We start from the raw sequence: 15,855 nt of genomic DNA, 5'->3' as shown, positions 1-15,855 counted from the left end.
GCTGGTCGGTAGATGGTAGTTTGCGCTAGCAGGCAGTGGAGCGGGCGCGAATGCTAATGAGCGTCGATTTCGGGGGTGGTTGGCCTTCGGCGAGGGACGCAGGGGGTTGGTATAGTGAGAGAGAGAGAGAGTCCTAATCCGGGGGAGAGGTTGAGGAAACCGAGAGAGAGAGAAAGGGGCAGATGGTGGGGATGAAGGAGGTTAGTATAGTGAGAGAGAGACGGAACCCCATGCCGGGAAAACCGAGGGAGAACCCAGAAGTAGTGTGCGCAAGAGAGAAAGAGCCGGACAATGGTATGAGGAGGGTTACTATAGCGAGAGAGTGAGAGAGCCGCGGAAACCGCGAGAGATCCGAGTGGGAGCGACCGCGCGAGTGAGAAAGGGGCAGACGGTGGGCGGGGCCGGAGCCGCCCAGCCGCGAGCCGATTGGACGGCGACCGAATGGCGTCCTGGAGGGACGCGTGGCTCTCGGCTGGCGATCCCGAGCCGCCTACGTGCACCCCCGAAACCATCGAGACCGGTGCTCTCGGCCTCGACACGACGAGGTCGAGACGCGCGAGCCGCGTCGTCGCGCGACTCTTCTCCGCGAGGATGGAGCAGCTCGCCCAGTTCGTCTCCAAGAGCTTCGACAACGCGAGCATAACCGGGCCCGAGCATTGCAGGACCACCGACAGGCCCTCGTCCGCGAGGATCACGCTGAGTGTCGCGCACCTACTCGGGGACCCCGCCGAGAACGACACCACCAGTACGTTTCCCTCTTCATGGGATAGCAGCTACGCGACACGCCAAACCGACGACCACGTGGATACGTGGATACCATGTGATTGTGCGACCTTGTTCGATTGGTCCCGTCGTTCCTGACCATCAGCCGGCAATTTTCGGTGGTATACTTCCGGGACCCCGGCCTCCAGGAGGTTTCGCCACGGGCTGGTCGCCCGGGCTGGTTTGCTGGGAGGATTTCTGGCTCGGCTTGTGGTGGTTGCAGTTGATGATCACCGGCTCTTTGAAATGCTGGTTTTAGGTTCTTCTAGGCTCAGGCAACCTTCATTTTATGCTCCACGTTCGTGCAGAGAAGCTTCCATGAGTTTGTTTCGTGCCCCCTCGGTTGCAAGTATGGAGAAACGAAGGAAGAGAGCAGAATCTTGCTTGGGAAAAGCTGAATCCTTGGAGGGACCGAGTCCTTTGGAGAAAAGCTTGTATTAGACGTTGACTCACAGGACTCTCATTCTCTTATGAAGGAAATCCATGTGTGCAATTGACGAGTGAGGTTAGCTTAAAAGATTTTCAGTCGTGGCAGTCTTAAGGTCTCGCGTCTTGCTGACGCGTAGCACAATATGTGGCCCTGAAGTTAGCATTGAAGATTTTCATTCTGAAGCTGAGCAGGATACTTTTTAGTGGTTTTCAAGTTACCTCGAGGACCTTCATTGGTGAAGACCTTCATTGGTGAAGGCAGTAATTTCGAGCTCCTATTTCTCGTTAATGTCAAGACAAATGTACTTCTTCTTTGATCCTGAAGTCCCCCTGAACGATATCCTTGGTGGAACTAGCAGTTTCAGGTTGCAACTCCTCCCTGATGTAAAGGGGAATGTGCTTTAGTGTCCGTAGTGTTAGTTCATGCGAGTTTCCGTCGCCTAGAGTGGTAATTTTTCATCTCCTTGATGATGTACCTCAAGGAGATTAACTAGAAGGATTTTCATCAGTGGGAGTAGCAATTTCTACTAAACAATTAAGTGTTTTAATGTGCCTAACGTTAGTTTATCGAATTTCCATTGGTAACAGTGACAGTTTCAGATATCAACTTTGTGTTATTGCAAGGAAAACTTAGGCAGCAGTGTTATTATGAAGTATCATACTAGGAAAATCATACCTTCCTAAAATTCTGTATAAATTTTCTCAGATCTTCAAGCATTAAGTCATCCAAACGATCTAAAGGATTATCGTGGCAAAACAGTGGCAAAAGTCAATGCACAGAAATGATTTTAGGGTCTTCAGAGACCACAGTATGCCATTCAAGGGTTCAGAATGGAAAAATAATGAAATTTCTACAATTTTAGAGTTGATCGATTAACGAAGCTAGAACAATTTTTATTTCTTTTTACTTTTTAGTTCCAGGTTGTAACTTTTATTTCTGTTATTTCAGAGTTGATTAATGAGCAAAGTTAGCTTACGCGGTTCCCACTAGTGAAATTAGTTGTCTCGGGTGCAAACTTCTCGCTGACACGACGAGGAACGATTATGTGCGTCGGTAATCAGTTTCAGCAGACTTCGCCGACGTCGGCGTCTTCGCGTTCAGTGAATTGGTAATCAATCGGTTATCACGCACGAATCGGTTTCCGTTGTTTGGCTCCGGGAATATTGAGAACGCGCACGTCCTGTCTGTGAATCACGTTGGACGCGTTGTTTTCTCTTCGCCGTTGAATCGACGATTTGAAGACAGATTTTATCAACGGAATTTCATGAATGTACTTTCGAGATCTTCGAGAGGGGGCCGTAATACGGGTGCGGATGGGGCACCTGGTTTTTCATTGCAAAAAACAAGATCGCACCGCGCTTTCGAAATACTGATTAGATTTGTTGATCTGCCCCCTCGGCATTACATTCAGATATTCGTCGACCAGACCATTTTCTGCATCTCCTCTATAAACAGTTCTCCTACAATACCTACGCTGACTTTATTAGACTCTCGGTAGCTATTTTTAAACCCTCTGCGACATTATCAGATTCACATAATTCTAAAATCTCCTCTTCCAGAAGGAAGTCTTTTTCTAGTCCATAATCTTCACCTTCATCCGTAAACTTCGAAGCAATAAGACATCCACATGTGCTCCGACCTCTTCAGGTTCCTCGCCAGCGACGGACAATTTTTCACGGTTTTTACAGAAGGTTTTCCTCGCGAAAGCGTGTTCGTCAGAGAAGTTTTGCGAAGAAGATTAGTATAGAATATGTCTGCGAAGAGGTCGCAAGCTGATCGAGCCATCCGTTCTCCAGATGCCGGCTCGTCCGCTCGCGAATCCGCTCAGGATCCGTCGAGCCACGAAGCGAGCAGCGTCGAGGATCCGCCGTCGCCGGAAGCTCGGCTCCAACCGGAAGACCTCTCGGTCACGACGAAGACGAAGGAGATCGTCAAGGATGTCTCGAGCACCGCCGAGAACCTTGCGCCGCTTAAAACGCCCGAGCTGAAACTCTCCGTGAGGAAACTGCTCGGATGCAGCCCTTCGCCACCACCGATTTCGAGGGATCGAACACCGAGCCCGGAGAACTGCGCGGAGCTGAAGAGCCCGGCCGTCGGGGACGCGAAGACGCCGACGGACCTGAAGCTGCCGTCGCAGGTGTCCAGGTCGTTGATGCAGGGCCAGGAGGAGAACGCCAAAGGTAGGAGAGTGTACGACATAATCAGGTCAAAATAGAGAGAGACAGTTGAAGAGAAGTTGTAAGGGATGATGAGGTATCTAGTGAAGTATAGTGTTTCTTCTAGAAACAGAGTTTTATTAAATTTAGGGGATGAAAAGCGGTTCTGTTGAAAATAATCTGTGAACTTGTGCGGAAAGATCTATAGTCTATTTGTTATTATCAATGGAAAGGTAAATTGGAGATAAGGGTAGTTCTCTTCTCTACCTTTAACATTTTCAATTTTCTGTAATAGTTTCCTGAATGTCTGAAGTGAGGGCTGCATGACAGAAAAAAGAAACAGAGTTTTATTAAATTTAGGGGATGAAAAGGGGTTTTAAGGGTTGATAGAGGTTCCAGCAAGTGACCAAAGTGAAGAATTCACCAAGGGAAGGGAGAGAGCTCGGTTTGGATAAAAGAATCGTTCCTGGACATTATGTCGAAGTTTAGGGGATGAAAGGCAGGACGTGAAAGTAAGAATTGTTAATGATTAACTGGAATTATTCTTGTTGATGTCGGAGAAAATATATTAAAACGAGGTGGAGAGATTCGAGTAGAATAGGAGCGTGTGCTTACAAATTAAAATGAAATTTAGGGGTTGAAGGGAGCCGGCAAGGTTCCAGGATGAATATAGTGCCTTGTGCAACGGTTGAAACTGGAAAGTCATTGCTGAGGTGGCAAGAGGTGAAATAATTGCAGTACTATTGTTATTCTCAAACAACAGAGAATTCAAGAAACAAGGTGAGGTTTATTTAGAATAAAAGATGGTTCTTTAAAAAATTGTATTTTAGAGATCGAACGGGAGATTTTAAAGGTTACTGTAGGGGCTTGTGAATTACTGTCGACACCTTTCAACAACATGAAAAATAAATCGAGACTAGATGAATGAGACTGTGTAGAATGGGAGTATGTTTATAAATCAAATTTAAAGGATGGGTTTGTGTAAAATACAAGAACATTTTTCACGAATTAAGTTACCATTTCAAAATTGAAGGGAGGTAGTGAGGTAGCTATAGTAGCTTGAAAACTATCGTTATTCTCAAATTGCGTGAAAAATTAATTTGAAGTAGAAAACCTTTCTGCCGAATAGAAAAATGTCCCCGAGAAATAAGATTAAAATTTGGGGGTTGAAAGGAGGTTGTAAGCGTTATCGAAAATTATTGTTCTCGCACCAAAACACCCCGAAAGAATAAATTAGAGGACTTCGATCGCGTTTGAACAAGACGAGAGCGGTTCTTCGCAATCTCCTGAAAATTCATGAGCGAAGGGGATGATATTCACGCACGAATCTCGAAGAATCTAGGACCGCGATCGACGGAAATCCACGTCGATCGTTTTCCTGAAGAAGAGCACCGAGGTACCATCTGTTGCGTCTCAAGTTAAAAGGACATCCATATGGATGCCGTCTGTATACGACTCCAGGGGACTACAATAGTGTATAATCGAACGGATTCGAGCGGAATCGCTCGTTTTCCCGGTTCTTCAGGATCGTGTGCAGAAAGGTCAGGAACCTCCGGGGGCGAGCACCGTCGCCCCCCGCCTCGGCCGCGTAACGTCGGAGGGTTCGATCTTCGTTTATAATTCAGGACGTCGTCCAATAAAGCTCAGAAGTGATTGGAAATAGCTGACCGTTCGCAACCTAACGATCACCGACCTCCGGTTTTGCCCGCACGCCAAGTCGACTTCAATAACGGCCTGTTCAGCGTCTGCCACTTGCCCTTTCCTTCCTGCACTTGCCCGTCATATTTTCCTCCTCGAATCGAATCACCCATTGAATATCGATCTCTCTCATCGAGACGTGCCCGCGCGACCGGGCTTCATTTAAATCTCCAATCGATTAGGCGCGCCGAACACGATTCTGCAATACTTGCTTTTTAAATCGTCTTCTTTTCTTTGTCGGAGAAGAATATTTTGGTCATCTGAAAACTCTTTCCGGAGCCTTTAATACTCATTGGTGATATTTCGAATTTACGATTATCGAGATCGAAAGAATCAGGAATTGTCCAACAAAATTTGGGGTTTTAAGGATCGGATTTGATTGTTCAGCCGAGGGATTCTGGCAGTTTTATTGATCGGCGAGTCAGGTCCCCGAAAAAGGATCCGAGGAGGACAATGCTCGCGTCTCGCGACACGATAAAAAATGCAATCGACGCCCGGAAGTTACATACGCCCGTGGAAATTGGATTCAAAGCGAACGAGGCTGGGGCGTGGGGAGGGGGCAAATGAAAATCGCGTTAAAAACTGACGCGTTCAAGTAACGCCACGCACGCTCCTGGCCGCGATAACTCGGCGTCTATTGCGGCCAGAGCTCGCATGAATTTATGGTTTAATATGCGGCCCGCCGCGTTAGTTGTGTACGCCCCCTAACACGCGGAGGCTGTGTGCTTGTGGAGACCGACCACCCCCTTTCTCTTCTCTCTCTCTCTCTCTCCTCTCTCTCTTTCGCACGCTTTCTCTCTCCCTTTCGACCGTATCTCTCGGGGGCCCATAACTTTTCCCGATTAAGCGCAAATCAAAAAGCAATCTGCCCGGTCGGCAGCCATCGGACGCGCGAAAGTAAAACCATAAATAACCGCGAAGTGAAGAAGCGCCGGGGCCGAGACTCGCTGAATTCTTTTCCGGCGGAGAAAAGAGCGTAACAAAGTGCACAGAGTATTTTCTTTGCGCTGGCCGAACCCTTTTTACCAAATTGATCCGGTTGAACTCAACCGGACATGCGGGATGAGTCTCGCAACATCAGCAAAAGAAATTATTTTCAGAAATGCGAGAACGTATTAACCCTTTGCACTCGAAGCTATTTTAACTCCAAAACGAAACATTCTTTACAGTACTAAATTTGTTCGTATTTAATAAATTACTAAAGATCTCAGTATTGCACGAGTAAATTCCATCATTTTTGCCTGTGTAACACGAAAAAAGAATACATAGAAGGGAAGTATTCTAGGTCGGAAGAAATGTTTCGTTTTCGAGTTAAAATAGCTTCGATTTTGAATAATGACGGAGCAATTTTTAGTGACGCCTTACAGTCGCCATTCGAGTGCTAAGGGTTAATAAACAGAACGAAAAGTGTAATATGCGACGAACTAGAGTTTGATAAAAATGTTTCGATCTTCTTTCGACAGTAAATTCAAAGTGACAAATATTTTTAATTTGCGATCACCGAGATTGTAAAGATTCACGAGAAATTATTCACCAAATTTATTTCTCTGGGTATACACTATGAAAAGCTAAAAATTTCGATAGACGAGTTCCTGTTATTGTTACAAAATCTAGAATAGTAATTTTTAGTGGCACGTCAACCCAGTGTTAATAACAGACTCGAGTGCGCAGAGCATGGAAAGGCGAAGCAACGTTCCGCAGCGAACATAAATATCAGAAAACATTCGGCAGTAATTTCACCGTAGGATCGCTATAGCTCAAAAAGTTGCGCCCTAAAAGCAGTAAACATGCGAGCCTCTGGCCAAGGGTCAGCTCGAGGGGACGCGTGCGCGAAAATGGATCGACTCGGGTGAGATCGACGCCAAGTTAGGCAAAGTGGCTCGTGGAACTCTCGCGGTGATCTAGTGCGAACCTCGCGGCCCTTTCTTTCCAGGATATTTGTTGCCGCTGCCTCGGCCATTGTTCTTTCCCGCGAAACCCGGGAAAATATCGCACCGAGAACCGGTCTTTCTCCGTTCCTCTCGCACTATTCGACAAACGTGCTTTTATATTATAGTTAACTCCGTTCGTTTGTACTTCCATCTTGCCATTGGAGACCTTGGTGTGAGAACCACGCGAGTCAACAATTTCGTAAAATTGTGCTCGTTCAAGATTTACGAATTTTTATATACTCCTGATTAATAGACTGGGGATATGCGAGATAAAAATTGTCATCAGTTGCAAGATACGGGAGCAACAGAGGCATTTATTAATGATTTCAACGAGTTGAAAATAATTCAACAGTACGGCTGAATTCTCTATAATATTTTTACTGTCTACTACGTAATGAAATCGTTAGGTCGTCCCATAAGTTCCTGCCGTGGATATGCTAATATTATTCACCATTGAAAAGTATTTTAATGAAAAACCGCAGAAATGTTATAGTAACGGTACGATGTCTTTGCCAAAAAGGTCGGAAGAGGTTGTGGAATGAAAGGGTGATTACATATTTTATTTTTACAATTCAAATGATACAAGAGTAAACGGCACGAACTTTTGGGACGACCTAATATTTTGCATAATTGCATATTTGCATAAAACTACAAGCCACAATTGCCATAATACATGGTCGACGCCCTTTCGCAGCCACATTGGCATTTAGGGTCGCTCACTGTCGGAAATACTCTAGGTCGGAAGAACCGTTTGATTGTTTAGTTAACTAAGCTCCGAGTGCAAAATATGCAAAGCAAAGAATGGAGAAGCATGCTAGCGTACATTAGGAGCACAGTTCGAAGGGTCTGGAGCCACGCTGAGTGGGAGTATCCTCGCAAAGGTGAACGCCGGAGGATTCGTGAGGTGCGAACTGATCGCCGGGTAGTTCGTTTCGCGTTTCCAAGCCTGAAGAGAGCCGGTAGAGTATCAAACGAGAAGGTGCCGTTGTAGAACCCTACTGGAGCAGCCGAAGCAATCACACTCGGACACGAGGGGCCGCTAATTCGATTACCAAGAGCGCTGCCCTCTTGGCCTGATCCAGTCAAACCACCCCTTCGGCTCCGTCCTCGTGGCTTGATCGTCGCTGGTCCCCGTATTTTCATCCCCCAGCGAAGCACCGTTCGTACATGTGTGTGTCGCGGCCATTAGGCGTATAAAAGCGGCGACCCCGTTTAACCCCCTTCGCCGGTTTGTCGCGTATACCGTAACTGCATATGGCACGCAGTCGCGTCGACCTCATGAATAAGTTAGCGAGCCGATTGCGAGCTGAACACAACAACTGCGAAATCTCGAATTCAGAGGCCGGCAGACGACTTAGCCAATTTTGAGCATATTTTTTAGACAAAAATAGCAAATTAACCCTTTGCACTCGGCGCTATTTTCGAAACTGATCCGATTGCCACATATAATATTTAAATACAAATTTTGTAATGGAACAAATATTTTGTAATATTGTTTGTAATTTCTTTGAAATAATGCCACAACAATTTCTAGTGGTGCTTCAGAGTCACCACTCGAGTGCCAAGGGTTAAACGAGTGCTCAGCTCAATACGTAATTTTGACGTTCACACGTTCGATCGTCATTTGACAATGGGTTTACGGGACCAGCGAAAATGGTGGGTTCTCTAATATTTTTAATTTACGATTCCATGGGGAATTGTTCAACAAAACTATTTCTCCGGGTACATATCACGACAAGAGTGGCTAAAAATTTGGAGATTCTCGTTATAAATTTAATGTAGAATGTCGCAACCGTCGACTTGCTCAACGACAAAGCGCAGAAAGGAGAGGGAGAGAGAAAGAGCGAAAAGGGGAATTGAGACGGAGAGACGGGGGTGAAAGGGGGTGGGTCGAAGTTTGATGATAGAGGGGCGGATGACTGGGACGAGAATGGGTCTGAAAACCGCGCGAGTTATTTTGCTAGGAGGGGTTTTAAACCGCTGTACATATGGATGCGGGCTTCGCTCTGCCAGTGCTCGGATTTGATTACGTAGGTATGCGCTAATTGATTAAAGCGCGATACTGCGTCGTCATCGGGAGCAGCGCCGCACCCGGTCTCTCGCTGTCCTTGTAATTTCTCCTCGTTTTAATCGGGACCGTCCCGCTTTTTTACCGGCTACATGATTCCAACCGATTGTCCTCTTTCGGGCCGCGCGCTTTTCTCTTTCTCCTATCCGGTTTACACCGATTTGTAATTTACCTCGCGATCTCCTGTTTCCCTTCCGCGCCAGGTGGGTGAAAAAAGGGGAAAAGGTCGAAGGGATGGTCGACACATTAAACCTCCGTTAATAACTTCTCTTCTTCCGCGAATTAATTGCGAAGCCAGATTAAAACTCTGGTTCCGGAACGCGGTTCTGTTGAAAATAATCTGTGAACTTGTGCAGAGTGATCTACAGCAGTCTATTTGTTATTATCAATGGAAAGGTAAATTGGAGATAAGGGTAGTTCTCTTCTTTACCTTTAACATTTTCAATTTTCTGGAATGTCATCTCCTGCTATGTATTTTTATCTGTAATAGTTTTCGAAGTAACTTATATGGTGCCAATTTTCGGAACAATATAGTTTCAACCCCTAATTCTTGAGTTTCTGCCAATGAAAAAGTACATGATTATGGCTGTTGGCTCTTCTACGGACTGGTGAGGTCGGGGGAGATCAGTCAACTAACATTTTCCGTCAAAGCAACCCCTCGATCCCTTCTATGTTACTTTATAAAATACAAAAGGGGGTGCAGTTAATGTTAACTAAACATTTCCTGTTAGAGCAACCCCTAATTCCGTGGATTTTACTTTACAGACCACAGAAGGGACAAGAGACACATTTTTTGACAGAGCAACCCTTAAATTTCTGTGCCATTCTTCATAAAATACGGGGTGCGATTAATGCATTCATTCCATACTACAAAATATGTATTTGTAAAATTAGCCCCTAGCGTCACTTTAGAAAATCCAAAATACACGACCTTGAGATCAAGATTGAACAGCAAATCGCGCAATTAGAAGTTCGACAAAATTCACAATCATCCAATTGAGAGTTTCCGCCGCAAGTGCTACTATTACAAGGGGTTGAAACGGTTATCCAAACGCGAGATAATCATCCACGAGCCTTCGATTTCCAAAGGGGGCTATTTCCATGGGGGTTGGGACGAACAGATGCAGAAAGCCGTCGTCGCTGATCAAGACGAGGGGGATGGGGGTTGGACGAGAAACCAGGAAAGGACAAGACGCGGGAAAGAGTGGCAGGGGGGTAACTAACGACCCCGTATAAGACTGCGTAGCTCACCACTTTGCTAAATTATATAAATCACATCCCCTTCGTCAAGGGCTCTTACGCGAGACGCTTAATCCACCCTCCGCGCCCCTCTCCGTGCCCCACCCACGCACCCCGGCAACACCTCCGAGAGTTGTACGGTAGTTACTTTGCATTAAGCAGCCATTAATTAAATCGTATACCCGTTAATTATCCGAGCGCCTCCTTAACCGGATGCCTGCGGCTCGTTTCCGCCGGGGGCGGCGCGTCTCTTCAGCTGTTTTTTAAGGTCGATCCTCGAGGAATCTCGACCGGCGAGCAATTAACGAGTGGACAGAGCGACGGTGATCCTCGTTTAATTGGTTCTTCCTTCAAGTTTGCCTCGCGTTTCGACGCGACGAGAAAACATTTCTTTCTTTTCACGGAATTTTATCGCAGACATTGATACTGGAAAAATTGAACAAGTCTGACAATGAGTGTGCAATCTTAGGAACCTAGGTGACAATCGGTTTGTTTGACATTTCAGACGAGAGAGTGTTTTTAGTATTTTTATGACCGGCTCCGGAAACCTCCCACTTGTTTTTTGCAAGTAAATTTTTATACGGTACGAGAGAGATAAATTTCTATGATTTTTAGTCGGTGATTACTATTCTTCCCAGAACAGTTTTCACTTTTTTCGGTGAAACTGCTCGAAGAGGGTGGTGATTGCATCCGAAGTGTCCGACTTTATAGCAACGTTGCTCGAGAAGCAAGTTTTAAACGACTTTTCCCGACGCCCGCCAAGAAACCACGAAGAACCGCGATTCGGCGGCGACGTGTCTGTAATGCCAGCTAATTGAGAGTTCGCCCCGGCGTATAATTTGAATAAGATTCTCGTAAAGCAGCGGAATTTATGCTGATGTCGGCCGGACCGGACGAAATGAGCTGTGAACGAATCGGAAAGATTAATTCGCGTGCTCCCCGTGGAAATTAATCGACGCGATGGCTCCGAGTCATCGGGAAAATCAGTACGCGTCTCAATGAGGATCGCAGATTGACCTACTTCCCGATAGTATTGCTGAGGGAACGGTCATACACTTTGCTGAACCATTTTGAGTAAAAGCAACCCCTCGTTAGAAAGACGATTGAACTTATAAATTTGAGCGAGAATCGATAATAGTTTTATCGAATCAGTTTCCTTTAGGTGTCGAAAGCCTATTTTATTGAACAAATTGTTGCGGATGATTGAACGATTGAATTTCCCAGGTTCGAACTGCCGCAACAACGGAAACGGAAACGGCAAGCAACGAAGATCAAGGACGAATTTCACCCTGGAACAGCTGGCGGAGTTGGAGAGGCTGTTCGACGAGACACACTATCCCGACGCGTTCATGCGAGAGGAGCTCAGCCAGAGATTAGGATTGAGCGAGGCGAGGGTTCAAGTTTGGTTCCAGAACCGACGGGCTAAGTGTCGCAAGCACGAAAGTCAATTGCACAAAGGTTGGTTGACAGAATATAATTAACTGTTGACAGAAAATGGTTGTTCACCTGAAACGTTCATCCTCGTCAGCTGCATCCTGATTGCTAAGACCTCTGCTAGATTCGCTTGCGAAACGAGAACTTTTTCCAAAGTTACAGGGGTAGCAGGTGGAATGGTGCTGGCACCACGCAGCCCCCCAACCAGCCTAGAACCCTGCCGAGTGGCACCCTACCTTCCAGCCCTCAGGTTGCACCCTCCGATGCAAGGTGCAGGTGGAAACGTAACGGCCGCGGCTGGTTCAGCGTTCGATCCAGCGGTGTTGCACTACGCGGCATCCGGTGGACTGTTTTGTTTGCCACCGCCGCCACCACCTCCACCGACTTCGGGACACCCTCATCCACATCCCCTAAGCCTGGCAGCGTCACTAGCCGCTGCCGCGGCCAGGTCCAAGAACAGCAGCATCGCCGACCTCAGACTGAAGGCTAGACGACACCAGGAAGCGCTGGGCCTGGACAGGCCCGCGTAAAACTCGACCTTGACGACCTGGGGGTGAGAATTTAGGGCCTCTGGACGCTCGGGCCGCGATTAGGGTTGTTGCGCGGTGGTGAGTACGGTGCCTTTTCTTTCTTTCTTCAACCCTTTCACATGGGAGAGAGTTCTTTTCGATGATGTCGTTCATGCTTCGGTGATATCAGCTCGGGAATAGTTGCCGGACAGTTTTTTAGTCGCTGACTGACTCACTGGACCGACTGACTTACTGACTGAACGGACTGACTGGCCTGACTGGACTGATTAACTGACTGACTAACTGACTGACTGAGTGACTGACTGAGTGACTGACTGAGTGACTAACTGAGTGACTAACTGAGTGACTAACTGAGTGACTAACTGAGTGACTAACTGAGTGACTAACTGACTGTGACTGACTGTGACTGACTGACTCACTGACTGACTCACTGACTGACTGACTCACTGACTGACTGACTCACTGACTGAGTGACTGACTGACTAACTGACTGACTGACTCACTGACTGACTGAGTCACTGACTGGGTTACTGACTGAGTGACTAACTGACTGACTGGACTGACTAAGTGACTGTCTGACTGACCGACTGTACCGACTACTGGCCGAGTGACTGACTGAGTGTTTATAATTCTGTTGTGATTTGCGAGTAGGATATTTTGATAAGAATGCTGTTAAGTTCTCTTGAACTTGTTAAAATTAATAACAAAAGGGTTGAATTTCTGTTGGATTCCTGTCCCAACTGCTTTCGAAAATGATCTAGAATCGAGAACAAGGTTCGCAGTCTATTGATGAATTGAACAGTCTCGATCGTTGTACGAATTCTCGGAATTTCTATAGACGTTTTCCTTGACGAGAAAATAATGTATAACAAAGAGGGAAATTAAGTGACTGGAACACTGTGAACTCACCACCGTAGCGTCGACAAATTGGGTATATTTGCAAGTAGTCTACCATAATTTTTCCAACAGATTTACTACGATTATACCGTGGAATATCACGAAGATATTCGAGGCGTATAGCAGTGGGTGTTAGGGATCAATGGCAAATGTTACGAAAGTACTATAGTTTTGCTTTACCGAGAAACGTAGTAAAGATGGTGGACTATCGATGTACCTAACGATTCGTTCGAGTGAAACACCGTTTTCGGCTTAACCTGTCGTCGAGCGTTCCGAGTCATGGAAACTCGGACGCCATCTTGTAAAGTCACTCGCCAGCGAAATGGCCTCGTCAAAACGTGTACGGACTCTCGGAAGTCCGTGAAGTACAAACCGGAGACTCGATGTGTATAAAGTGAACAATTTTTCTCGCAGACGTGTGTATTATATATGATATATATATTATAAATCTATAAATATATATTATAAATAGTCGAGGGTCAGTAGTAGTTGGGCTTGAAAAAATTACGAAATTTCCCGTGATACTCGTTCCTTCCGACGGAACGGCTGTTCGTTCTCGAAACGCGATTACTTTGCTGTTAAAAGTGACTGTATCTAGGTGGTGATCATCTTGTTTTTAGTAGTTGCTAATTGTTCTCATACTTCGAGGAAGATTATTCGAGATTCGGGAACGAACACTCTGGCCTGTTCTCGGACGCAAGATTGTCATTCTGTATACTACTAACTTTAAAATATATAAACTTGAACCTTCAAACGTCGTGGGCTACTTATTGTCGACCACCCTAAAGCCGAAGTGAAACTCGAGAATCAAAAATTCGGAGACCACGACCTTTCCAGTTGTTTTCACATAAATTGCAAATTTTTCCCACCGTAGACTTTACCCTAAGGACGCAATCTTTTTACGGCTATCTCTATCCTTGCAATATCGTCAAAATTCCAATCTAGAGTGTACCAGATCAACCCTTAAGAATTATTTCATAGTTAGACGAATAATCATCCCCTAAACTGAGAAACAGCCAGCACATCGAAAATCTTAGGAACATCGAAATTGAAACGCATCGAATCCCAAAATTATCGATCACTCGACAATACTGCCACTGATTGACGGGGGTTGAACAATAGTCGAGCAACAGCCCTAAATCGCGGATCTTTCGGTTGCTTTGCTCCAAGGAATGGTCGCGAGTCAGGACAAATCGCTTGTGCTGGCAACACCATCCAAGACATAATTCTTGGAGATGATTCACGGGGTGGGTGGACAGACCAGGCCGTAGGAGTTCTTCGGTGTTTCTGGCGATCCCGACGCCGAAGAGCCCCCGGGACGGTGGCCAGCGGCGTCGTCGTCGGCGTCGGGGCGCTAATGCAATAACGCGTCGGTGCGCGGATAAATCAAGCCGACCGAATCGTTCCACCGGTGCTGCGCCACACCTAATCGCGTTACCCCGCTCGTCCCCCGGGCGCCGTTACTTTTTCGTTTCGCGTTTCGTTTGCAACGGGATAGAGGGGTCATCGCAGCGAGCCCTTTCGCGTGCTGGTTTTTCTTCTTGCCTTCAAACCGATTCCACAACCTTCTCCTCTGGCTTCTCTCCCGTGACCGTGGTCGACCTCTGGTCCTGCTCCCAGTCACCTGGACTTATCCTGATGATTTTGCTTGGGCCTCTTCGAGGTTGATCCCGAAATCCGTTCCCGTGTTTTCACCGAGTGAAGTGCAGAGAACGCTTAACAATTGATTTTGGTTGACCGCGAAAGTTTCTTCGGAAAAACTTTTGATTCGAAGCTGTCGGAAATTGTTCACTGTCCGGATAATTAGGGAGCGTTTCGAGAAAATACACACGGAGTCACGGAACTGGTAAATCGCCGCGGCGAAATCACTTCGAAACGCGTCGCCGTTTAATTGTATTATCGCGAGCTCATTCTAGACGGTCCCGAGGGTGTCGTTATTGTCCTATCCGCGTTCCAGCGCGCGCACACCTAAATGGCAGGTTTACTCGATCGTTAAACTTCATTTGAGAGATTAAAAAGTGAAGAAGGAGGACACGGGGACCGATAGAGTGGAGGCTGGACGCAAATATCCTCGGAGGAAACGACTCTATCGCGACAGAACTACGTTCACGACAAAACCACCCCTAAATTACCGAACCATTCAAACATTGCAGAACACCTGAACATGAAATCATTAAAAAATCCTAAAAGAGACTCTTTCACTGTACTCGCCGTGATGGGTGATTCCTGACGTCATTCGAAGCGACATTTTCCTTTGCAAACATGTCCGTCTCGGATTTGTCGAGGACCAACTTGTTATTTGTAACTTGTTAAAATGATTAAAGCGAGAGTCCAATATCTGTTTGCCTCCTGTCCGTTGCAGCAGCCAACTTTTATTTTATATAATAATCCGCAGTCTAGTGATTAAATATAATTATTAAAACGCACACACACACACACACACACATTTGGAACCGCGAGCTTCGAATTGACAATACTTTAGAGATGTTCTCTCTACCGCGGTTAGAACAACACTGACTTTACGCAAGATTTTTTTGAAAAGTTTAAGAGGGGCGTTACGCGTGTCGAAAATGCGACACACGTTTACAAAAACAACGGTCAGAAAAAAGGGCACGAGAGGGACCGCTGGAGGACTCGAATTTATGGCAATCACATGTTTCGATTTTTTCTGCGGAAAGTGAAAGTCGGGATATCGTTGACATTACCGCGC

At 46.3% G+C, this 15,855-nt stretch overlaps 1 protein-coding gene across 1 annotated transcript; it reads left to right on the top strand.

Moving 5' to 3' along the window:
• The first annotated feature begins 591 nt into the window (after positions 1-591).
• On the top strand, positions 592-12,349 carry LOC143361412 (uncharacterized). The gene is made up of 4 exons (XM_076800780.1): positions 592-745; positions 2,989-3,372; positions 11,509-11,742; positions 11,881-12,349. Exons 1-4 carry the CDS (start codon positions 592-594, stop codon positions 12,246-12,248), a joined length of 1,140 nt encoding a protein of 379 aa, XP_076656895.1. The 3' UTR covers positions 12,249-12,349.
• The last annotated feature ends 3,506 nt before the right edge of the window (positions 12,350-15,855 follow it).

This window comes from Halictus rubicundus, chromosome 15, assembly GCF_050948215.1.
Source record: "Halictus rubicundus isolate RS-2024b chromosome 15, iyHalRubi1_principal, whole genome shotgun sequence".
Classification (NCBI taxonomy): Eukaryota; Metazoa; Arthropoda; class Insecta; order Hymenoptera; family Halictidae; genus Halictus; species Halictus rubicundus.
This window is presented reverse-complemented; position numbering and strand designations above follow the sequence as displayed.